General features: G+C 46.1%; 1 protein-coding gene and 1 pseudogene across 6 annotated transcripts in view; both read right to left on the bottom strand.

Moving 5' to 3' along the window:
• Nucleotides 1-25,249, bottom strand: part of KMT2D (lysine methyltransferase 2D) — a 213,447-nt gene that overhangs the window by 116,032 nt on the left and 72,166 nt on the right. For 5 of the 6 annotated variants that reach the window (XM_042451953.1, XM_042451957.1, XM_042451954.1 and 2 more), the window contains 12 exons: nt 25,068-25,204; nt 24,306-24,489; nt 17,025-17,105; nt 15,419-15,535; nt 14,939-15,103; nt 12,386-12,473; nt 11,761-11,996; nt 10,983-11,056; nt 9,145-9,195; nt 3,588-5,333; nt 2,265-2,441; nt 209-357 (listed from right to left, as the gene is read on the bottom strand). In XM_042451953.1, coding sequence (XP_042307887.1) covers nt 209-357; nt 2,265-2,441; nt 3,588-5,333; nt 9,145-9,195; nt 10,983-11,056; nt 11,761-11,996; nt 12,386-12,473; nt 14,939-15,103; nt 15,419-15,535; nt 17,025-17,105; nt 24,306-24,489; nt 25,068-25,204 — 3,205 coding nt within the window. The remainder of the gene's footprint in view (nt 1-208; nt 358-2,264; nt 2,442-3,587; nt 5,334-9,144; nt 9,196-10,982; nt 11,057-11,760; nt 11,997-12,385; nt 12,474-14,938; nt 15,104-15,418; nt 15,536-17,024; nt 17,106-24,305; nt 24,490-25,067; nt 25,205-25,249) is intronic. The other variant, XM_042451955.1, reaches the window with a different exon arrangement.
• Nucleotides 2,599-2,698, bottom strand: LOC121924544 (annotated as a pseudogene).

A 25,249-nucleotide genomic window follows, 5' to 3' on the forward strand; every position in this document is an offset into this window, starting at 1 on the left:
TTAGTAAGCTATATTGAAACACAACACTCAAAATATCTTATGTAGCCTCAAACTTCGTAATTTCCAGAATCTCCCAACTGCTATGAAAACAAGTTAAATTAGGATAAGTCTAGGTGAAGGTATATGACTAGCACAGAACTTTTCTTTATCCACTCACCTGTTAGTTCAGCCTTTGGGTCTGTTCTCCAAAGAATAGCTTGAGACTTACCTGCCATTGATATCCATGGTAGAAGGGGTAGCTGCAGGAGGGGGACGGGCAAGTCGCTCGTCCTGCATGTAGGGAGACTGCACCATCACTGCACTGGGTAGTTTACTGCCACCTAGGCTGTCCCCCGGAGTACTAAGCATTCCTTTGTCCTGTGGGGAGCCAGAGGGAGATCATTTGCAAGGCTGTAATTTGACACCACAGTTTCTGTGTGGGAGAAAGGCTCCACAACCAAAATTAATACAATTATGCATCATCATCATCGATAATTATTTTCATTTACATCCTGTCTTTCTCTCAATAATGGGATTCATGAAAACTAAACAACATTTTTTAAAAAAAGAATTATTTTAAAAAGCAGGTAATTTATAGATTTAAAACATTAAAAATTAAAAATATTAAAGTTCATTAAAAGGCTATATAGAGACTTTAAAAATTGTACTGCACAGCATAAAAAGAAAAAATTACTTGCTGACAAAATGAGAGCAAAGACAAGGCCAACCTGACCTCTCTAGGAAGGGAGTTCCAAAGTTTGGGAGCAGCTACTGGTAAGGCCTTTTCCCTTCTTCCCACCTAACAAGCCTGCAAAGGTAGTATGATAGAGAAACAGGCTTCTCCAGAAGATCATAGATCTAATGGACTCATAAAGGGAGATATTGTCCTTCAAATAGCTTGGACCCAAGCTATATGTTATCACCAGCACTTTGAACTGTTCCTGGAAATGGATGGACAGCCAGCAGAGCTGTTGCAACAAGGGAATTGTATGCTCTCTTTAGCCAGACCCAGTTAACAACCATGTTGCAGCAATTTGAGCTAACTGAAGTTTCTGAGCGCTTTTCAAAGGCAATCTGAAAAAAATGCTTTTCCAGGAGAAGTGTGACCTCATGTAACACAAGCTGAATTCCTATTCCTTGATCTGTCTTTCAACTGACCAGAAACACCTTTGTGTTTCTGGATTAAATTTCAATTTGTTCACTCTCATCCAGTCCATTACAGCTGCCACAATGCAATTTGCTTGGAAGTGACTTATTATTAAAAATGGTGGTATAGCTGCCAAGCACTGTTTTAGCACAGGAACAGCTTCCTTCAAATTAGGTGAAATTGAGTAATAATAATAATAATAATAATAATAATAAAATAATAATAATACCCAGCACTAATAATAGTGCTGGGTATCATCAGCATACTGATTACATCTGACCCAAAAACTTCAGACAGCTTCTCCTAGCAGTTTCGTGCATATGTTAAATAACACAGGAGACAAGCCAATGGCCAAGCAGTTGAGCAGGAATTCCCCAACACCACCCTCTGAGAGTGCCCGTCCAGGAAAGGACAGAGCCACTGTAGAACAGTACCTCCAAGTCCCATCCAGAGAGACAACTCAGAATGATACCATGGTTGATAGTATCAAAAGTCACTGAGACATCCAGCAGGATCAACAAGGCCACACTCCTCCTGTCCACTGTCCACCTACCTGCACAGGTCATCTACCAAATTGATCAAAGCTGTCACATAAATGTATAGTGGTGAACTTCTGAAATGTAGAGCATTATAGCCCTCAGAGTGTTTGGATTTGACCTGGCCATTGGATGTCACTGTCCACAGAGCTTTCTCATAACATCACCTGGCAAACAGAAGTTCCTCATTTTGAAACAACAGTGTATGGCGTAGTTGAGTGCTGGACTGCAATTTTGGAGACCAGGGTTTGAATCCCATTTGGCCATGAAAATCAACTGGGTCGCCTTGGACAAGTCACATTCTCTCAGCCACAAAAAAAAGGCAATGGCAAACCTCTCTGAACACATCTTGCCAAGAAAATCCTGTGATGGGGTTGCTATAAATCAGAAATGACTTGAAGGCACACAAAAAAACAAAGTACTCAGCTTCCTCAGGTTGTGCTTGGTCATTTTTATTTCATTCATTCCATGTTCACAAAGTTTTTATTTCTGAAACAACCATTAAAAATTAATGGCAGTGAGCTGATCTGGAATATGAATGTGGATAGGACCCAATGTCCCTCCAATTCCTACTTACTGTCAATTAGAAGCCATTACCTTACCTGGGCCGAAGGATACGGGGTCATGCTGCGGTTCATCTGCTCAAAGGCTTGTCCACTGCTCTCAGTGTTCCATGATGCCTGGGCACTGGTGGCTGCAGCTGCTGCACTCTCTTTTTCTTGTCTCAAGTTGTTCCTCTGGATTTGTTGGCGGATGAGCAACTCACGCAGTCTCTGACGCTAGTCAGGAAAGTAACCAAACAGAAAGAGAGAAGGCAGAGTGTCATGCTCCTATGTATTCTGAGGTCTTTTAAGGAAGGCTTCAGCTTCCAAATGTGGATAGTCTTTTGTTCTTCTTATAAATATTTATTCTTTATTTATTAAAATATTTATACTCCATCCTATATCAAAGTTCTCAGGGCAGCTTATAAAATGTGCAGGGGCCATGCTAATATTCTCTGTATCATTCCAGTTATTGTATATGCCAAAGTGAGCATAAAGTGTATCAAAACAAGTGACACAATTTAAAACAATTAAATGATTAAATAAACTAAATATATATTCAATAAACCATTTTTCTTCCCAGATGTCACTGTAACTCAACATGTGCAAACATACAAACAAACAAAAAATCAGGATGTCGAAATACAAGAAAAAAATAGAAAATGCGAGTCAAAGTTTCCGCAAGCAAACTAAATCAATGTATGAAACAGTCTACCCCTTTTTTTCCCTCACCTGATCAAAAATCCAAGACTATGTGCTAACTGGCTCTAGAATGGCTCCATCTCCTACAGTCTGGGGATTCAAACCAGCCTACATTTTATGGCTGCTGTAAAAATTTCTGAGATTACAGAAATGCTGAAGCACTCTGTAGATTTAGAAACTCTGTATCAAAATGTTGCCTAGATCTTGGCCTTGACCACCCTGCAAAAAGCTTATTCTAAAGCTTCAAGATAACCATAATATAACCTCCCTCCCAAACTTTCTCAGGGAAGATTACATAAATGCATTACATTTGTATTCAGAGACTGAATATTTTCTTATATTTCAGGACACCAAAAAATAACGCGCTTCCAACACATACATTCATACATCATGGGTACAGACCTACAGGGATTTGTTTGGCCATTTCTTTGCACAGTGGTTGACTTGCTTCAGTGCCTTGTATTTCTCCACCCTGAAAGAATCTTTAGTGATTCTTCACCTGTGTCTGGATCCTACTACAGAATAGCCTACCATTCGGCTGTAATACAGTTAGAGGAACTTTATAGTCCCTTTGTTCTAGGATTCCACATGTAATTCCTTGGTGGTCTGCTTGTATCTCTACTTTAATGTTAATATGCGCCCAACCTCTTCTTACAATAAACGTGGATGCAAGCTGCTCACCTGCCGCTGTTTCTCCATCTCTGTTTGGGTGCTGTTACTGTTGATAGTTCCCTCTTGGCTGGCTGGAAGTTCTTGCAGCTCCCTATTAAGTGGTCCTACTGTTCCTTCTTCCCTCTTGTCACCTGATGGCACCATGCCTGTTCGTGGTAGGTAGGACAAGGCGCCATCTTGCTGAGGAGGTGGCGGCTGGGGCAGAACTGATGGAGGACGGAGTGGGGAGACATTGTAGGAGTCTGGGGTGCCCTTGCTGGGCCCTAGGGGACTCCCAGCTTGATGGAACCCTGGTGAGGATACATAGGTTGTGCTTTGGGGCTTGCCAGGAGTAAAATGGTTGTTTGTCCCATGGGAAGGGGAATTCTTGATTGGATCATTTGGAGGGAAAGTGAAGCGAATCTGGGGCTGAGCATTCGGGAAGACATTGGCACCAGGAGAACGGGCAAACTGAGGCTGCTGGCTGGCTTTGGGGTGGGACTCAGCAGAAGGAGGTCCTGTTGAGAAATTCCCCACAGCAAGGGTATTATGGGAGACAGGCATTTGCTTGAAGCTGGTGTCTGGTATCTGAGGCCGAGGGGGCTTGTGCACTGGGGCAAATGGGTCCCGAGACTGTGGCCGTGAAGGAGGACGAGAATAAGGATCAGGGGACTGAAAGCGAGGGGTGACAGGAGACTGGCAGAAGGCTTCGTTGGAGAGCGGTCGGGGAGTGAGAGGTGACTGAGAGCTGGACTGGGACTGAGGGCTGGCAGGGATTCGTGAAAAGGGGTCTGAGGGCAGCGAACGAGGGGGCAGAGGACAGCAGCCTTCTGGGGCCAGGGGCTGAGGCCTAGGTGTTAGGGGAGGCTGGGCATAGGGGTCTGGGTATGGGGACTGCCTGTAGAGATCAGCCTGACTGGGGGGAGAAGCAGCCACAGGGTGAGTATCTGGGGGCCGATGCCCCAAACCTGGGCTCTGGGGCTCCACTTGAGAAGGACGTGGGGTGAGTGGGGCTTTGAAGACATCTGGAGCCTTCATTTCATGGGGCTGGGGAACACCGGAAGGGGAGTCACTATAGCTGGAGCCATAGCTGGGAGAGCAGATCCCAGACCCAACATCTTCCTTCTTAATGTCCAGCACTTTCTTCTGCTCCCCAAACGGTGGCGGCGAAAGCAGGAGTGCCGCTCGCTGCGGGCTTCCAGGCACAGACAAGTTTTCAAAGGACCCACTGGGGCAGCGGGGTTTGAGGAAGGGGTCCGGTGTTGAAGGCTGGTGCCTCGGAGTCCCCGGAGGGGTGGGCTGGAACTCCCCAGGCTGCGGGCCTTGACGAGAGTTCAATAGGAGCGGGGACTGTCCAGAGGATGAGGAGGAGGAAGAAGAAGAAGAGGTGGAGGCAAAGCTGGCTGGCACTGTTGGACTCTGGCCCACCAAAGAAGGAGAAGGGAACCCTGGATCTGGTGGAGGGCAAGCAGAGGCCATGCCATAGGGCTCGTGCAAAGGCACTTGCGCTGGGGGCTGGGCACTGGTGGTAGAAGAGGGAAGTTTGAGGAAGAGCTCACTGGGAGACTCCACACCTGGCCCACTCGACAGAGCTGCAGCATTGTTGACATAGATGGGCTGTCCTGGTGCTGAGGCAGCAGGGAGAGGAGGTGGAAGTGGCTGAGTGGTACCAGGTAACGTCCCCTGCTGGGGTGGGATCCGCAGGTGCAAAGCAGGGCGGTCTGGCCTCCGCAGCACCTCGACTTTGGTCTGCTTGTTGATCTGGCTCTCAGCTTGCTGTGAAAAAGGGTGCAAGAGTGAACAAGAGCTACAACAACAAAAGAAAATGTCAGTATTAGACTGTATACATGTGTGTGTGCATGCGCGCGTGCACACACACACAGAGTACAGTACAATGATAAAAGGACAGGTTGCCTATCTGTAACTATGGTTCTTCAAGTGGTTATTTGTGAAGTCATACATATAGATCAGTCATTCTGTGCTTATTTAAAGATGTTCAAACACTTCTAGAGTTGTGTTTTGGCAGCAACCCTGCCCCTTTGTCTGTACACATATAAACCATGCACTCTGCCAATACCCAGTTCTAAGTCTGCCACTGGGACACCTAGAGAAAGGGATGGCATGAAGAGGGGAGGAGAGCGGATTGTGTAAGTTCACAGATGACTACTAGAAGAACCACAGTTAAAACTAGACAACCTGTTCCTTTTGTGTTCTCTGTGACTCACACATATGAGAGAATAGTGAGCTAAATGAAGAATAGTGGGTCATGCCAGGACTGACAACAGAATCACCCTACCAAATGCTACATTGGCCTGGGACCAAGGATCTCATCTCTAATGAGACAGGAATATAGGTGGTTGCATGAGAGATAAACTGAAGCACATATTTGAGTGAGAACTTGTCTGACGTAACACCCTCAGTCTACAAAGGAAAGAAAGGAGGTCCACTTAATAATAATAATAATAATAATAATAATAATAATAATAATAATAATATATTTATATCCTGCCCCTTTGAGGTCAATCGGGGCGGCTAACAGCAATAAAATACAATACATTGTACATCAAAATTCCCTCCCCCCTTAAAAAATTATTAAATCAATTATAATTAAAACCAACAAATTAAACAACATTAACACATTATTACAAGACAAAAACAAAACAGAACAAAACAAAACAAAACAAATAAAACAGTAAACTATGGTAGCATTTCCAGGGAGGACCTTGGGGACTCTCATGAGAAGAGGGATTCCTGAGGCCAGGATTATCTATCCCGGAAAGGCCTGCCGAAAAGATCCGTCTTGACAGCCTTTTTAAAGCTGTCTAAAGATGTCAATTGACGGATCTCGTCCGGCAGGTCGTTCCATAATCTGGGGGCGACAACAGAAAAAGCCCTCTGGGAGGTAGCCAAAAGCCTAGATCTTTGAGGCTGTAGCAAATTCCTCCCAGAGGACCGGAGTGTGCAGGGAGGACTATATGGGAGGAGGTGATCCCTGAGATAGTTTGGACCCAAGCCATTTAGGGCTTTAAAGGTGATAACCAACACCTTGTACTGGGCCCGGAAACTAATAGGCAGCCAGTAGAGGGACTTTAATACCGGAGTAATATGGTTCCTCCTCGATGTTCCTGACACTACTCTGGCCGCCATGTTCTGCACTAACTGCAGTTTCCGAATCAAGCACAAGGGTAGCCCCATGTAGAGCGCATTACAGAAATCTAGACATGAGGTTACCAGTGCGTGTACAACAGTCTTGAGATCCCTTACTTCCAGAAAAGGGCGCAGTTGGCCTATCAGTCAAAGCTGATAACAGGCGCTCTTGACTGTCGCATTTACCTGATTTACATTCTGTTTGGACTACTATAATGCACTCTACTTTAGGCTGCTTTTGAAGAGTGTTTAGAAACTTCAGATGGTCCAAAGAGCTGTAGCCAGGCTGTTTACGGGGACAAGTTACAGAGATCACACAATGGCTCTGTTGAAACAGCTTCACTGGCTAACAGTTTGTTTCCGCACACAATTCAAAGTGCTGATTATGACCTATAAAGCCCTATATGGCTCAGCCATATCTCCCTGTATGAGCCAGCCTGGGCTCTGAGATCATCAGAAGAGGTCCTTTCCTCAAATCCCACCACCATCACAGCACAGTTGGTGGTGACACGAGTGAGGGCCTTTTTCTGTGGCTGCCCTTGGATAATCAAACTCTTTTCCCAGAGAGACCAGAATAGCCCCTTCCTTGTTGTGTTTCCGCTGGCAGGCAAAGCCCTTCCTGTTCTGACAGGCTTTTAAAACAAAAAACTGTTAAAGAATGGGCCAGGGTGTTACATTGTTTTAAAATGTTTTAAACATTTTTACCTTTTTAATTGTACTTTATTCTTTTAATATGCAATTTTTAAAATATTGTAATAATTTAATTCTATTTTAACGTACCATTTTTGTATGCTTTTAATTGTACAGTACTGTTTTTTAATATTGTAAGCTGCCCTGAGTCCCAGTTTTGGGAAAAGGGAGGGATGATGATGATGATAATAATAATCAACAACAACAACAGCCATCAAAGTTGTATGATGAAGCTTAGTCTGGGCCAAAAGACTGTAGCCTGGAAGGCTCTTTCCCAATGAAGAACTTTAAGATGGGATACTCTCTTTCGTATACCTTGCTTACCATGCAAAAATCTGGCCAAACAGGCATGAGTCAATTATATGATCCTTACACAGGCAGAGGATACAATATGCATGACCATCAGAATAGAGACTCTTTGCCTCATAACCTAGACTCTTCTTGAAGAAAGTCTTCAGGGCCGTAAATTCCCAGATAGAGGGCAGACTGACAAAATGTCAAAACAGACTTTCTAATGATCCTATCACAATGCGGGACAAAAAGCAACCAAGTTTTGGCAGGAACACACAGCTTATATGCATGCAGACAAAAGCACAGTGTGAGTGTCAAAATGAAACTCTGGAAGCTTCTGAACTTCTTTATGCAGATACAGAATGACCCATAGATGTCAGTCACAGAGACCACGAAGAAGAAAATAGTGTTTCCCAAATGAGGGAACACTGGCTTTTTCTTGGGAAGTGAGGGAGAGCATGTGAAATGACCACCAAAGGGCCCTAAAAGAGGATCAGTCACTTCTGAATTCTTGAACTTTCCCTTGTTTGTGTAAGTTTTGCCTTGCTAAACTTCACCTTGCCAAACATCACCTTATTTTAGACTGTTAAATGTTGCCTTTCCACTCTCAAGCCCTCATGGACAGTTTATAAGTCAATGAAGATGATCAAATTTACTCTTTTGGACCATAGCTCCAAGACTCACCTAGTCACCCTGTCCACCAACTAACAGACTTCATCACAAATGAGCACTAAGATCCTCTGATCCTATGCCATTAAAACTTTATAGGTAATTTCAGTTGTACCAAATTAGAGGCTATGGAGGTTCTTTTTACACCAGCAAGATATGTTAACCAAAATGACCCAACAATCTGGCTGCTGTTTTCTTTTATTCTGTAACTACTTCATTACTATTTCAACTGCAAAATTTAAAATCCTAAGAAACAGGTTTGGCTTTAATTTGCTACAAAGAAGTTTGTAATCATTAATGCCTAAATCAAATTATTAGTCCCAATCCAAGAAAGCCTATTGGATAAATGAACATTTGTTCAATCAATTTAGGTGAGTTCCACTGTTTCAATGGGTCTAACTCTAGCTCGGACTAGTAATTGGATTTAGGTCAAGTACTGCACAGGCTACCTTGATAGCAAGTAGTGACTGATGCAAACTTTTGGAGGTGGGGATGTGTAGGTCAAATGAAGAGCAACACAATAGCATTCCAAGTGGTCTGGGAATGAAACATCATCTCTGTGTGCCTCTCCAGAACAAGCAGAAACAAATAAGTTAAATAAAATGAGCAACATTAACAAAAAAGTGCATTTGCTTATATGATACATAAAAGAGACCTCTGTTTTTGTTGGAGCAGTAAGCATACAGCCATAGTCACCTCTGGGCTCACAGGCACAACTAACCAACTGAGGTTTCCTGCACTGCTTTCAGTCTGTGCTGTCTACTACTGGATTCTCCATTGCCTTGCTTACCTTTTGCACCTTGTTGATGCGGTGGGCTGCTCGGTTATCTTTGGCCTTTTGCTGCATAGAAAAATTCAAAATGAGAGAGGATCATGATAATCAAGAAGATAAAAAGGTTGTTCATGCCAAACCAAACCTGGACTAATGTTCCCTTTCTACATCACTGAACCAACCACTTCTTAAATTACCATATATACTCATGTACAAGTCGACCCCATGTATAATTCGAGGGCAGGTTTTGGGGACAAAATTTTGGATTTTGATATGACTCGTGGATAAGTCGAGGGTACAACTTAGGGGCATGTAACAAAAGATGTAAATGATAAAGCTCCACACATGCATGCATGTTCTCCTTGCAAAATGCTATCAGGGCAGTTTCCCTCTTCCCTGGGAAAGAAGGAGACATACACACACTCTCTCTCTCCTTGTAAAAAAGAAGCAATCAGGGCTCTTTCCCTCCTTTCCCAGGGAGCAGGGAAACAGTCCCAATTGCTATTTGTGAGGCATGTACCTTTATGTATGTCTTCCTCTTTACCAAGAAGCTGGGAAAGAACCCTGAGTGCTTTTTGCAAGGTGTGTGTGTCTCCCTCTTTCTCTCCTTTTCCAGGGAGGAGGGGGGGGGGAAGCAACCAGGGCTCTTTCCCTGCTCCCTGGGAAAAAGGGAGACATGTGCACGCATGCACACACACACACACTGCAAAAAGCAATGGGGCTGTTTCCCTACTACCTGGGAAAGAAATTAAAGAGGAAAACATACAGATGCACTCTCTCCTTGCAAAAAGCAATGGGGCTCTTTCCCTGCTCCCGGGGAAAGGAATTAAAAAGGAAAACATACAGTTGCACTCTCTCCTTGCAAAAGCAATCAGGGCCGTTTCCCTCTTCCCTGGGAAAGAGGGAAACACACACACTCCTTGCAAAAGCATTTGGGGCTGTTTCCCTCTTCCCTGGGAAAGGAGGAACACTAACAAACTCTTCTTGGCTGAGCAGCAGCTGCGGAGGTAAGGGGAATGGTGTGTTGGGCAGAACTTCTTTTTCAGCACTATTACCATTTTGACCCTTATACAAGCCGACCCTAAGCGGCCCCCGTGCCCCTTCCCGGCCTGGGAGCAGGCCTAGGCTTTCTCCCAGGCCGGGAGGAGGAGGAGGAGGACAAGGTTTGAAAATGTAGGACCTTCTTTTTTTAAATTTCCTGGCCAAGAAATTTTTTAAAAGTCCTACATTTTCAAACCTTGTCCTACATTTGTCCCGGTTTGGAGGTCCTCAGGTATGGCAACCCTAGCCCAGAGCGACAATTTTTAAAACTGGCAGTTTACTGGTTCCTTAGCCTCCCATCAGCTCCTGACAATTGCCAACCCTATATTAACAGTGAATTATTTCACCAAATGTGATTCGTTGTGGACCTAGAATAGCTCTTTCTAATGATGAAGGAGATATCAGCAGGCAACAGGAAACTTCAAGACTTGCCAAAGTACAAAGTAAACTTGTATGTGAGAGAGAGAGTAAGTAGAAGACCCCAAGGAACCTAATGAGGCTTAAATGCATTCAGGGGCTGAGATGCTGCTTGATGTTTTCAGAGCTAATGGACATTCAGGAGAAATGGAATCAAGTGTCCTGAAAGAAGGCATAGAACCCTGAACATGAACATTCCATGCCACAATATTTTGTTGCAGGTTCTGCCTACAACTTGACAGCAATCAAACTAGACACAGGTACAAAGTTAAGAATGTATAAACACAGAGACACAAGAATCCAGGTAATACTTTAAAAGGCTAAGAGAAAAAACAATCCTTCCAAGTTAGCCATATAAAAGATTAAGCTTAGAAATTGCATTTTCCCATACCACTTACCAAGTAAGGGGCTTTGTCTGGGGCTGGCACCTTTCTCCAGAGCTTCATGATCTGCTTGCAACGGCTAGACCAGTCTGTGAGGGGACACAAAAGAGTAAAAAGTGTTATTAGATACAGAGCAAGACCATTTCACCTATTTTATGAAGTGTGGATTCAGCAACCTGAAACTTTAGAGACTCATATTCAAATGCCTGCTAAGTATAGACAGACACATGGCCATTGTCTCATAGCTTGCCATGTCTCGAATAGTAGTTGTAGAAGAGAAGTATGAAGACCCCAAAAATATGTGCATTCTGCCAATGACAGAGGGCATTTACTGATAGATGTTAACAGTTATATGGTGGTAGTGTGCATGGGGTAGTGGGGATTGTCAATATGAATATATACATGTATGTCAGAGAGAAATAAAATAGGCAGGCAGGGAGGCTGCCTGCACACCTCAAGGGGTTCACCTTCTTCTACAAAAGAAACAACAACAACAAAAATTACCTCAGCGTGTTTGACAACCACACTATACCTGCAATGAAAAGGAAAACTAAACTGTCCCTTCCCATCCCATCCCATTAAGAGTACTGCCACCAGCCTTCTGGAGCCCTCCAGATCTTTTGGGACTACAACTCACTACTGTAAAGAAGGTCTACAGAACTGAGGAGAATCTGCTTTCCACCGCAGTGAACAAACATCCATTTTGGAGCAGAATGGCAGGCCTAAAGAGGAAAGGGGAAGAAAAGACTGAGGGAATGGTGAGGGTGGGCGGGTAAGGAAACAAACCCCTGACCTGGGTAGTCCTGTTTGAGATTGGGGAAGTTCATGTTGGCATACAGCACTGGTGAGATGGTGGACAGCTCCCCCAGTTCCTCATCCTTCTCCCAGCGTTGCAGACTCCGCTGGTTATATGACAGCCCATCAGTTTCCCCCTCTGTGGTGGGTGTGGTGGGTGTGGAAGCAGCAGAGCTGCTGGCCCAAGGGCTCTCAGGCTCACACTGTTCAGGGCTGAAGAATCCACTCCGCTCCCTATGTGAAGGAGATGGAAGCAAAGAAAGGAGGTAAGGAGAAGGCAGTTGCAGTGGCCATTTAGTAAACGTTAGCATCTTAAACCCCAGCCAGGCCCTAGTATAGTGAGGCAATTCCCTTGAGTGACAAATGGTGAATGCTGGAGGGGAAAAGGTGTGATAAGTGGCCCATCACACATCTATTAAATTAATCTGCTGCTTTCAAGTGTGGCAGTGCATGATGTCCCACCAACAGTGTTGACATAAGATTCAGCTACCTGTCCATTGGTTTTTGCACATGGAATGGCAGGAGACACCATATTCACCTCAGGCAGCAAAATGCATTGGATGGACTCTGCCTACAGTATGCCTCCAGATGAGTGGAACAGGATGTCACTGTAGCTGACTTACCTGCTGTCAAGAAATGGAGACTGGCAAACTCCAGAGTAAGTCTCCATGGACACAGCTGGTTGCAAGGGCCCAAGGGAGACACCACCACCTAAAAAAAAGAAAAAGAAAAAACAATATCAGAGCTTGAAATCAAGAGCCTTTCCTTCTCTATGCATAGACCTGTACACCTTTCAAATATTTTAAATGGGAACTTTGTGGGCTTGTAGGCTTGCAATTAAATGCATAGATGTTGACCACCTTTTTTTAAAAGGCAAACAAGACCCAAGAAAAAGTAAGAAGTGCAGCAGAGAACACAGGAAAAACCAATAGGATAAAAGGAACACGAGAGCTCAAGAAACTTGACAAGGAGAAAAGAGACTCTGCTCTGAGCACAGGCAGTGAAAGAACTGATGAGGCAAGATGATGGCAGAGTAAGAGCCCATAGTTTTTTATCTGATGACATAAGCACATTCCACTTTGTGTGGAGTCCTCCACTCTTTAATCCAAGAATCATACTTCCTCTCTCACACACACATCCAAAACAAGAACCCCCCTCCCAAACTCATGCAACACTTCCTTGGCTGGCTACCTGAAAATAGTCTCTTATTTCTCCCATATCATTTTTCAAGTTACCATTTACTTGCCAGTGCTACAGTAATCTCATTCTCTCAGCAGTCCTAACCAAATACTACAAAATTTAGAATTGGCTGGTTGATATTAATAATAATAATGATAATAATAATAATTTATATCCTGCCTTATCCAGAAGGAATCAAGGTGGGTTACAAGACAGAAAACAATAAAATACGGTAAACATAAAATGTACAGTGGTACCTCGGGTTACGAAATTAATTCGTTCCGCGGCTAATTTCGTAACCCGAAAAACCTTCGTAACCTGAATTGCCATAGGCGCTAATGGAAAAAATAGCTCTCTGCTGCCCTCCGGTGGCGGCCTTTCCATTTAAAACAGCGCCGGGGTTTTTTCGTAACCCGAAAAAACCTTCGTAAGCCGAAACAATAAATCCCTATGGGATTTTTTCGTATCCCGAAAAATTCGTAAGCTGGGTAATTCGTATCCCGGGGTACCACTGTACATTAAAATAATCCCATAGCCTAACCACCATCCTGATCACAAAAAAACAGTAAACAGTATAAAATAGTTTCAATATAGAATAAAAAAAAATTAAATAAAAAATTAGCTAAAATTAAAGACAGGAAATTGAGGCAAGAACATCTATCTTTACAGGGTAGACAGTGCTATTCATATCAGTAAAGGGGAGGCTAATCTGGAAAGGCCTGTCGAAAGAGATCCATTTTAACAGCCTTCTGGAGTGGTAATATGACGGATCTCCACAGCCACATTACTAAGAAGGCCAAGGTATAGAGGCAGGCTGAACCCATAAAATCAAATTCTGCATTTTACAATTTAAAAGAGGGCCAGGAAACATAGGTGAGTATACATTCCATTCCCCAAACATCTAACCTCCTAAAGAATATTTGCACCTTCAAATGTAATCAGACATTTAAACCATTTTATATCTGGAGTGCCTGCATCCAATCCCAGGTAAAGTAAAGAGCAAGCTCTGCTTCCAGCATCAGTATATGACAAGAAGTGGGAACCTCCACATGACTGAGACACAACAACTAAACCTGCCTTTAAAAGTCTCCTGTGCATTTGTCATTATCTCTGAAAAACTTACCTTAGTTTACAAAACACTGTACAGAATCCTCAGGTAAGATCACAACTGCAACACCCAAGAAGAACAACTGAAGGGACAATTGCTTATTCAGCAGGTAGCACAGCTGAACAGCAAATTTAAACTTAGAGCTTCTACGCTTGAACCCAACATACTATGTTAACAACATAAGCCCTTGTTCTTAAAATAGTCCAATAATGGTATTGTGCTACAGAAATATTTAAACATCTCTCTTCCCTCTACCCAAAGGTCTAAAAATTCAAAAATATTTCCTAATTGTCCTCTGACAATATATACAAGTATGTGACTGTGTATATTGCCATTCACAGTTTATAATTATTAACAACTGTGTGAAGAGTCACTATTCTCATACCAGTACACATGCTTAGAGATCCTTCATGTAAAAAGGGAAATCCTGGCCCAGTTTTACAAGACCATGTAACATTATCTTGAAGACCTTATAAGGCACCATCTCTTCTCAAACACAGTGCAGTAAAGCCCAGGAAACTGTTGTAAGGCCACTATTCATGACTATTTCCAGTTTCTCATAACAATAAACATTTTGCATCTTTAAAAACTGCTGCCAAGGTTCACTTTTTCCTTCCTTCCTTCTTTCCTTCCTATCTTTTTTACTTTTGAGGTGTGTCTGTTTATATGTTTCTACTGATTTTTAACAATAATTTATTGCAAGCATGCAGGCAGGGACTATATTGTTTTATTGGTAGAATATAAACTACTCTGGGAGCATCTCCAGACGAAGAGCAGGCTTAAAATGCTTTAAACAGTGAGAAGTAGCCCTTCCTGTTTCTCACCAAAGACTCAGATGTCAGAACATCTCATGGGCATGGGGGGGGGGGGGTTACTACTAACGGCTCACCTGGCAGGAATGGTCTTTGGGCAAGATGTGTGCGGTTTGCGTCACGAATGCCCCCAGCTTCAGCTTCTGCTCCAACGCAATTGAGCTGCTGCTGCTCTCGCTCAGTGGATCCCAAGACATCTTTAAAGAGCTGCTGAACATCCTTGCTCTCCATTTTGGGTAGCTCTGTTGGTGAGGAGGAAAGCCACAGTGGAACCACAAGCACTTAAGTTCACCGACAACTATGTCAGCCATGTAGGGAACCTGCTGGTCTCCAATACAGGGGCAGGCTGATTGCCAAAAGTGGGGAGCAAGGAACTGAGGAAGCAAAAAGGCAACGGAGACAGCAGCACCCTTGCTTCTCAGCATCTGCCCTCGAGTCTGGAGCTGGAGAGGGAAACCAGGAGGGTCCTGGTTCCCATCTCCCCTGATCTCCCAGAGGGCAGGTACTTTCAGGGACATGGAGGGGGCGGTAGGGTCTATTCAAAGGGCCCGCCTGACCTTCAGTAGGGATTTTGTCAAGGTCGGAGCTGAGCACCCCCTCCCCCGGGGGTGTGGCTGGGTTCTCGGCACCTGTAGGGTCTGGAGAGATCTTGGGGACCATCTGTTCCTCTGTGCCTGTGGGAGAAAACACAACATAGCCTGTCAGGGTGGGAGAAGCTACCCCTTGAGGTGAACTGTCGCCCCCCCTGTACTGTAATATTCCACCAATAAGTCAGGAAGGACTGTTGACTCCCCCAAAATGGAGAAAATTGCCTCCTCACTTCAATAGGCCAAGGCATGAGGAATCAAGCTGCCTCTGTCTGATACATGTGGGGAATGGGGCTACATGGGTGAAAACTGGCTCCTGCATAGTTGCTTACTCATTTCTAATATGAAAACGATATTAGAAATGGGAAAAGCAGGTATGTGTTCTGAAGCAGGACTACTTTTCATTGAACTCAGCTATGTTTCTGCACTAACTGGAAATCCCAGTCTGTTTTCCAGGCAAGGTGGAACACTGGAAAACTCACTGCACTACTGCAGAGCTTGGAAGTTATTTTTGAGTGACAACACCCAGAACACCTCCCCCCAGCTGCAGAGGATTCTGAGAATTATAGCCCGAAAGTTAACTTGCAGCAGTTCACTGCTTTACACATTTCCACAACTGCCTTCTCATTCCATCTGCAGAGAGGTGGTGGAGTGGGCATTAGCAGGACACCATGGAAGGCATCTAGTGATCACAGAGGATGGAACTTCAGTATGTTGCAGAAAGCCCTGCTCCTCCAAACTTATAAAACTATGAAAAAATAAGCAAACAACACGCACATTTATTACAGCATCCCACCAGCAATAACTACAGAAAGAATAAAGCTGGTTGGCTAGATGAGTGGTTGTTTAAAATATCTCCTCCAAAATCTTTCTATAATACACAAATCAGTAGATATATAGTACATGTGTATGTAACATAGAAGCATATCTAATTTTATATACTTGGTATAATTTGATCTCATTTGCATTCATTAACAAAAAAGTTTCATGCTGCATATTCAAGGCAAACTGTCCAAAACAGTTACTATGGCCTGTTACAGACTGCCAAAATAAAGCTGCTTCGGGTCTCTTTGGAGGTATGCTATTTAAAGGATGCATGGGTCCGGAGGTCACGCCAAAGCCACACTCCATTCCTAAGCACTGAAGTGCAGCTTTGGTGCAGCTTCCGGATTCTTAGGATGCATGCATCATTTAAATAGCATACCTCCAAAGAGACCTGAAGCAGCTTTATTTTGGCAGTCTGTAACAGGCCAAAGGGACACATCAATTCACAGAATCACCTTTAAGGGTTAAGAAATTTATAAATTCATAATTTAGCATGCAAATCCTTTCTCTCTTTCTCTCTCTCTCTCTCACACACAACACAAATTAAGAAAAGACAAGTATTAAAAAGGGAGTATAAAAATCTCAGTATTATCCTGAGCATGTCTGTTTAGAAGTAGGCCTCACTGAGACTGGGCCACACTCCCAGGTTAAGGCAGACAGAGGATTTCAACCAGAAAAGTGACACAGCATCCAGGTGGAAGCTGGAAATCATCCCACACCTCATGTTCTCTTATAATGCACTCATACCCACCGGTATTTTCAATCTTGGCATCAGCTGTTTTCAAGTTGTTTTCTGGAGCTGCTGCCTCCCTGCTGTCAACACATTCATCCCCTGGATGAGAAGAGAGAAACAAGGAAGGACAGGTTGTTTACCTATAACAGTATTTCTTCAAGTGGTCATCTGCGAATACATACAAATGGGTTTCACTGCGCCTGTGCAGTGCTGTTCGGAAACTTCTAGAATCACTGGGCAAAGTATACTTTGCAACATATGGTAACTTTTTGGCGGTAACTCCGCCCACCCATTATAAGGCCCCGGCTTCCCGCTCTTTTCCCCAGTTCCGCACTTTTTATGCCGCGTAGGCGATATGAGAATGAGCCAATGAAGAGCAGGACACAGAGGGGAGGATGGGTGGGATTTGTATGTATTCGCAGATGACCACTCGAAGAAATACTGTTACAGGTAAGCAACCTGTCCTTCTTCTTCGTCATCTCTGCGAATCATACAAATGGGTTTAGACTGACAAGCTTAGGTAAGCGGCGGAGGGAGTGTCCTGAGACAACTTGAGGTTCAAACAGAATTGGTTTATTAACAATAAACTTTAGAACCAACCCTTGTGTCAGTCATCATTTTTTTTTTTTTTTTGCACCAAACCTTAACACCAGGACTGAGAATTTGGAACACAATTCCTGAACAAGATAAGGCACATAGTTTCTTAGTAACTAATGTAAATCAGATAATAGACCAAAGTGGAGGCCAGACAAGGCCCAGTAAATTTCCAAGTCAAACATGAGGTATATCACACCCATAACCCATCAACCACATGGGTCCTGAACCAGTGCAAACAAATGGATACACAGTGTGGACATAAGCCCATAATGTAGAGGCTTCAAAGCAGCACATATTGAGAATTTAAACACCACAGGTGCAAGTAAATTTAAGAACACATGGGCACAATGTAATCAGTGTAATCCTGAGATCAACACCGCCCTTCCAAAGGCTGCATCCCGTTTGGCCCTGACATTCAGTCTGTAATGTTTGATAAAAGTCATTGGTTGGGACCAAACGGCAGCCTTGCAGACATCCTCCAAAGGGACCCCATTCAAAAAAGCGGAGGATGCTGCTACCGCCCTGGTTGAGTGGGACCGAACCCTGGCTGGGAGAGGTTTACCCAACAGTTCACAGCAGAGGTGGATGGTACCAGCCAACCATTTGGAAAACCTCTGAGCAGATACCGGTAGTCCCCTCTTTGGTTCCGAGTAACATTGAAAAAGCCTCTCGGACCGACTGAAAACCGCAGTTCTGTCCAAATAGAAGGCAAGAGCCCTCCTGACGTCCAAAGTATGCAGGTTACATTCGACCTCAGTGGTCGGATCTGGGGCCAGGGTAGGCAAAACAATGTCTTGACACATATGGAAAGCCAAGACCACCTTTGGCAGGAAGGTGATGTCGGTACGGAGGACAACCTTATCCTTGTGGAACCTAAGGAAAGGCTGATCTCTCCGCAAGGTGCAGAGTTCGCCCGCACAGTGGGCAGAAGTGATGGCCACAAGGAAGGCAGTCTTCCAAGTCAATAGTCTTAAGTCAGTAGTGGCCATAGGTTCAAAGGGTCTAGATTGCAAGGCAGACAACACAGCGTCCAGGCTCCAAGCCAGGGTCGGTGCCAAGGCAGGAGGATGAAAGTTAGCACAACCCCTCAGGAAAGTCTTTACCAAAGGGTCCCGGAAAAAAGAAGGCTTGCCCCCAAACTGAAACTGAGAGCAGATAGCAGAGAGGTAGCACTTGATGGATGTGAGGCACAACCCCGCATCCAACAGCGCCATCAGGAATTCCAACACCACAGGCGTTGTGACCTGAGCCGGTGAGAGGTTCTTCTCAGTAAGAAACCGCAGAAACCTATTCCACTTAGCAGCATAAGATCTCTGGGTCGAGGGCTTCTGAGCAGCGAGGATCACCCTCCGTACCAAGTTGGGCAGCGAGGTCAGGGACGGAGCCTCCAAGCCACCAAAGGCAGGTTCTCGATGTCCGGGTGCCATATCTGTCCGTCCCGGATCGTGAGCAGGTCGGGACGGGACTCGAGTTGGAGAAATTCTCTCCTGGAGAAATGAAGAAGTAATGGGAACCACGGCTGTCTCGGCCACCAAGGGGTGATGAGGATCGCCTCCGGACGGTCCACTGTCATCTTGGAAACTACCCTGGTGATCATTGGAAACGGCAGGAAGGCATATAGCATCTGCCCTGACCAGACGAAACCGAACGCGTCTCCAAGGCAGTTCTTGCTTGGCGTCCCAGAGCAGAACTGGGGACAGTGTGTATTGCGAGCGGTCATGAAGAGGTTGATCCAAGGGCTGCCCCATCGGTCGAAGAGGCTGCTGACTGTCTCTGGATGAAGTCTCCACTCGTGACAAGAGGTTGAGGATCTGCTGAGTTGGTCCGCTAACTCGTTTTCGTCTCCAGGCAAGTGAATTGCTTGGAGAAGGATCCCTCTTGGGATGCACCAATCCCAAATCCGAAGCGTGATGTTTAACAGAGTCCTGGACTTGGTGCCCCCTTGTTTGTTGACATAGTACATCACGGTGGTATTGTCCGTCCTGAGCAAAACCACCTTACCGGTCACGTTGGGCTTGAAGGCCCTCAAGGCTTTCTCCACTGCAAGCATCTCCAGCGCGTTGATGTGAAGACACTTCTCTTCCTGGGACCATTTGTCTCTTATCACGAGATCGAGCAAGTGCACTTCCCAGCCTTCCAGCGACGCGTCTGTCATAAGGGTCACCTGTGGCTGCGGCGGAGTGAAAGGCATGCCGACGCAGACGTTGTGGGAGTCTAGCCACCACCGTAGATAAGAGGCCGCAGGTCTCGGAACGGTGAGCCATTTGGAAGGCTGATCCTCCATCGGGTCGAAGACCAAGAGGAACCAAGCTTGAAGAGGACGGAGGTGAAGCCTTGCGAAGGGGGTAACGAACGTCATCGACGCCATGTGTCCTAGGGCCACCTGCACATTTCTGGCCCTCACTTTTCTGTGGACTAAGCAGGACTGCACAGCTGCTGACAGGGCCTGGAAACGGTCTCGAGGGAGATAGGCGATGCATTGCACAGAGTCGAGGACAGCGCCGATGAACTTGATGTGTGTGGATGGAGTGAGATGGGACTTCTCTCTGTTGACGACGAGCCGTAGGGATGTCAAAAGGTCTAAGGCGAACAGGTCACCTCTCGAAGCTGTTCTTGCGAGGTCGCGGCGAAAAGCCAGTCGTCTAAGTATGGAAACACCATGTAGCCTCTTTGGTGTAGGTATGCCACTATCGGAGTCATGCACTTGGTGATGACCCTCGGTGCCGTGGCAAGACCGAAAGGAAGGACATTGTAGTGGTAGGCGTCAGCGAAGGTGAGGAATCGCCTGTGGGACTCCCGGATTCCTATGTGGAAGTAGGCATCCTTGAGATCGATGGTCGTGAACCACAGTCCCTGATGAAGTAAAGGCAGGATAGAGGCCAGGGTTACCATACGGAAACAGAGATAGTCAAGGAATTGATTACGGTTCCTTAAGTCCAAGATCAGTCTGATGCCCCCATCTGCCTTGGGCACAGTGAAATATCGTGAAAAGAAGGATCTACGAAAACATTCGGGTGCAACAGGCGAGATTGCTCCCTTGTTAAGCAAAATGCGTACTTCGCCAAGAAGGGTGTCCGAAGGTGGGGTGGAAACAAAAATCCCGGTTGGAGGGAGTTCTAAAAACTCAAGGGCATAACTCCTACGGACAATGTTCAGAACCCACGAGTCGGATGTGATAGAGGTCCAGGTGTTGACAAAGGTCCTCAAAATATTAAGGAAGGAAGGTTGGGAAGAGGCAGAGACGAAGCATGCTGGAACTTCTCAGGACCTCTTCTTGGTCTGGTCGGACTCCTGTCTTACGGTATCGACCGGGGGTATTACGCCGACCAGAAGAGGAGAAGGACTGAGAAGGGTACCTCGTCTCTGGGGTCCCTGCTGCTGAAAAGGGCGGTCGTGTTGATAAGACCTCTGGAACTGACCTTGGTTTTGCCAAGGGCGTTGTCTCTTCCTGAATGGTGGGGTGGATGTTGAGGACATGCCATGCTTTTTAGCAGCCGCCTTCATCCAGTACTTCCTGTTGAGTCTTTCGTCGGTCTCAGCATGGAAGAGCCCGGACTCATCAATCAGCATCTCCTCGATAGCATTGGGGTTGAGATCGGAGCCCTGGAGCCAAGCGTGACGACGGAGGGCAATCGAAGCCACCATCGCTCTGCCCACACAGTCCGTCATATTCCTCGAGGTCATGATGAGCCAACTACCTATGGAGTGGGCCTCGTCCCTGATCTCGACGAGGATCTCATCTGGTACGTCCCTGGATCTCATCTGGTACATCAGGGATCAAGGGAGAGATGCCTTCCATAAGTGTCTGCACGTATTCCCCCCATACACGCGTTGTAGTTGGCGGCCTTGGCAGCAAGGGCAGCAGCGAAGTAGGCCTTCTTCGCCAGAGCGTCCACCTTCTTAGCTTCACAGTCCCCTGGTGACGTGGCTTGCTTCTGTGTGAAAGTCTGTTGAGAACCTTCCACAATGGCTGAGTTCTGCTTCGGATGCGACGCCAGCCATGGACAGCAGGAGGATGAAATCCTGTAAAGGGACTCTACCTTTCGAGACGAGCACACCAGAGAAGTAGGGGAGTCCCATGACCACTTCAAGATGGTCTCAAGAGAAGGCAGCAGCGGGATCGACGGGAGAGTAGGCACTTTGCCCTGTACTCGACGTTCGACGGGATCTTGGGCGCCATCATTCGAGTAGGAGAGCTCGATGTCAAGGGCATTGGCAATCTTAATAATATGCTCATTAAATGAGCGGATGTCATCGGTAGGAGAGGCTGGTTCTGGGCGATGCATCTCTTGCAGAGAACCCGGGGGCGACACAACAGCTCTCCTGAAGACAAAACAATGTCAGGATCGGAGTCAGGCTCCGAGGGCTCCTGTTGAACAGATGGGTGCACTGAGCAGGACGGTTCTTTACCTGACACCGGTACCGTGGATACTGTCGGTTTGGACGACTGGCGCGAAGAGGTGGCTGGTGGGTGTTTGGACACTGCCGCCGCTGGTCTTGGTATATTGCACCCTGAATGCCTAGATGAGAAGCATTCAAAGGCATGATCCGTCTCCGAGTCATAAAAGAAGTCTGGGTCTTCCTCCAGGACATCGTCCCGTGTGGATTTCGGGACCGGAGTGGGGGAACGCCGTCCGGAAGACACCAATTCTTCATCACCGGAGTGGATGAAAGGCATCATGGACAGGTCCAAAGGTCTGGCAGGAAGGTCCGCCTCGGTCCGACGATGGGACGTGCCAGGCTCGGACGGAGCCTTTAGAACTGAGGTCGCAGTCGGCTTCTTAGTGGCCTTTGATGGTTGGACGCCTTCGGTGGTTAGCTTGGGCCTCTTAGAGATCGGATCCAGATCGAAGAGGTTGCCAACGGATGTCGACTGTGGGGTCTGTCCCGAGCCCTGCTTTCTCTTCTTTGAGGACTTGGAGGAGTCTCGGTCATCACAGTCCCGCAGACCATCCTTCTTGGCAGAAGGTGCGGCATGTGCAGAGTCATCGGAAGGCTTCGGAGCCTTAGAAGATGGCACAGAATCCGACAACCTGGACTTCTTAGAGGAGTCCTTCGAGACCGAGGTGGTCTTAGAGACCGAGGCTTCGGTCACGGTATTATGCCTCTTCGGATCCTTCGGGGTCAATGCGGGCTTGCGGCCCAGGGTCTCGGCCGAGACCTTGGAGCTGGAGCCTGTCGACAAGAACTTCTTCTTCTCCTTCCGAGTAGTGGCTGAAGACTCGGAGGAACCCCCAGTGCCTGAGGTTTTCTGAGGGCGTTTGGAGGGCTTGGCGGTGGCGCTGGGCACATCAAGGCCACAGGCCACAGAGGTGGCGGCACTGGGTTCAGAGGAACCACGGGCGCATCGGCTGGAGGCGCGGAGGACACGCTAGCAGGACTGTCACGGACGGGTGCAGAGCTGGCTGTCGGGGCTGAAGATGGCCCGGGATCCCCTTCCTTCGATTTCCTCAGGACGCCCTGGGCAATTGCGGAGGTGAGGCGAGATTCCCGGTTCTTTCTTGCCTGGGACGTTAAGGATTTACAAAGTGGACAAGCCTTGACATCGTGGTCCCTCCCCAAACAAAGAAGACAGGAGGAATGGGGGTCCTGGACCAGCACCTTACTGCCACAGACGTCACATTTTTTGAACGGAGCCAGAGACATGGTCGAAGTCAAAAGCGAAGCCAGTGTCAAAACGATCCGAAGTCAACAGTACACGGGGAGAGTAGAATAAGGCGAGTCAAAAAACGGTCAGAGGTCAAAATTTCCATTGATTCAGTCAAAAAGAGCTAGCAAATGCAAGCGAAGTTCCTTAAACAGCAGCCAACGCGGCAGAAAAAAGGAATTGGGGAAAAGACCGGGAAGCAGGGTCCTTATAACGGGTGGGCGGAGTTACTGCCAAAAAGTTACCATATGTTGCAAAGTATACTTTGCCCAGTGATTCTAGAAGTTTCCGAACAGCACTGCGCAGGCGCAGTGAAACCCATTTGTATGATTCACAGAGACCACGAAGAAGAAAAGTTGATCTAACAGAACAAGACAAAACCATCAGCCAGGCTGTGGCCCCTAAACAACCTTGCTAATAGCCCTGCTGCAATCAAAGACTGGTACTGTTGTATGTTTAAATGGACAGTTTCACTTGGAAGTGGGGAAATATTTCAGTTGTGTGAGAGAATCCCATCCACAACAGCATCAGTCTTTTACCCACACTCCTATCTGGTACGTAAAATACATGCAATTCAGCATACACCATCCATGTAAAGGTCTAGAGCAGTCCATAAGGGTACAAAACTCGACAGTACACAAAACAACTCTTCTAGCCTTCCATCCTGTGTTTTACAAGTTGGTGACTTTATATGATGGCCACCAAAAGGAATCAGTATGAAACAAATAGTTTAATTATAACCTCAAGGCAAGTTCCTCTACTCTGACCACTCACCCACTTTCACCAGACCACTTTAACTTCTTCCCCCATGGAATCGAAAGTACATTATACCCAGACAAATTTCCTTCAAAATCAAAAGATATTTGCTCCCAAATTACCATGTAAATGTATGCAAACGTGCTTGAAGTAAGACCAAAATGCTCCTCTCCACTTTATGCCGGCACTCCTTCTTTTCAATCCCAACCTCTCAGGACACAGACCTACAACAGGCTCACCCACACATCTCCTACATATTTCTACCCTACACTGTCTTCCTTGATCCAGCATCTGCTTACCTTTGGGCTGAACAGAATTCTCTTTCCCATCTGTCGACCCTTTAGGGATAATGGTAGAATCCATCTTAGGCCTGGGAGCCCCCTGACCAATGGGAGGGTGTGCAGTTCCATCCCCACCGACACCACCTGCTGCCAGCAAGGCCTTTCTACTCAGGTCCAGCAATGCCTTTCCAAAAAAAGCTTCCTGTCAAAGGGTTGGGAAGAGGGGGGAAAAAAGAAAATATCATTTACTCGAATCGATTTCTGAAAAGTCAACCTCCATTTAACGCACTTGTTAAGTGAAGAAACTACTTCACCTGGCTATCTCAAGTCAGGCTTCTGTTCTCACTTTCCCTCACCACCACTTCATCCCATTTAAGTTTTCTAATGCTCATCATTTATTTTATTAATGGTTTTCCTGATATCTCTACCATGCTGCCACTTCCAATAATTTTGCATTTCCTCAAGCATCACGGTTCAACTTCACCACCATCACCTCTGTGACTACCACCACACCACCACTATGCCCCATCTATGACTCTTCCATCTCCTCCTTCCCACTTTGGATGACACTGCTGCTGAAAGAATTGGAGTAGAGCTCCACCTACCCATGTGCAAAAGCATCTCTTCTCCAGTCCACTAAATCACCCTTCCCCATCTGGCAGTCACCCCGGCCCAAGTGCTGGACTAAAAACTCCATCCTCTCCACCCAAACTATGGGGGGTTGTAGCCTTAGAGCATCGGGACAAGTTCCAGAGGGCTGAACTAAGTTACCACACTCACTTGGAGGTAGGCAGGGAACATATCCTCCAGCTTGCTTTTTTTCCTCCCCCGACGTTTCTTCTTTTCATCTCCCTCAACCACTCCCTGCTCAGTGATGGACTCTGCCGGGACTTCAGCAGATTGGTTGGTCTGAACCCCTGATGAAAAGAGATGATTAAGTCAATATTAGTACATCTTTGCTT

This window comes from Sceloporus undulatus, chromosome 2 (genome assembly GCF_019175285.1).
Source record: "Sceloporus undulatus isolate JIND9_A2432 ecotype Alabama chromosome 2, SceUnd_v1.1, whole genome shotgun sequence".
NCBI classification, from domain to species: domain Eukaryota; kingdom Metazoa; phylum Chordata; class Lepidosauria; order Squamata; family Phrynosomatidae; genus Sceloporus; species Sceloporus undulatus.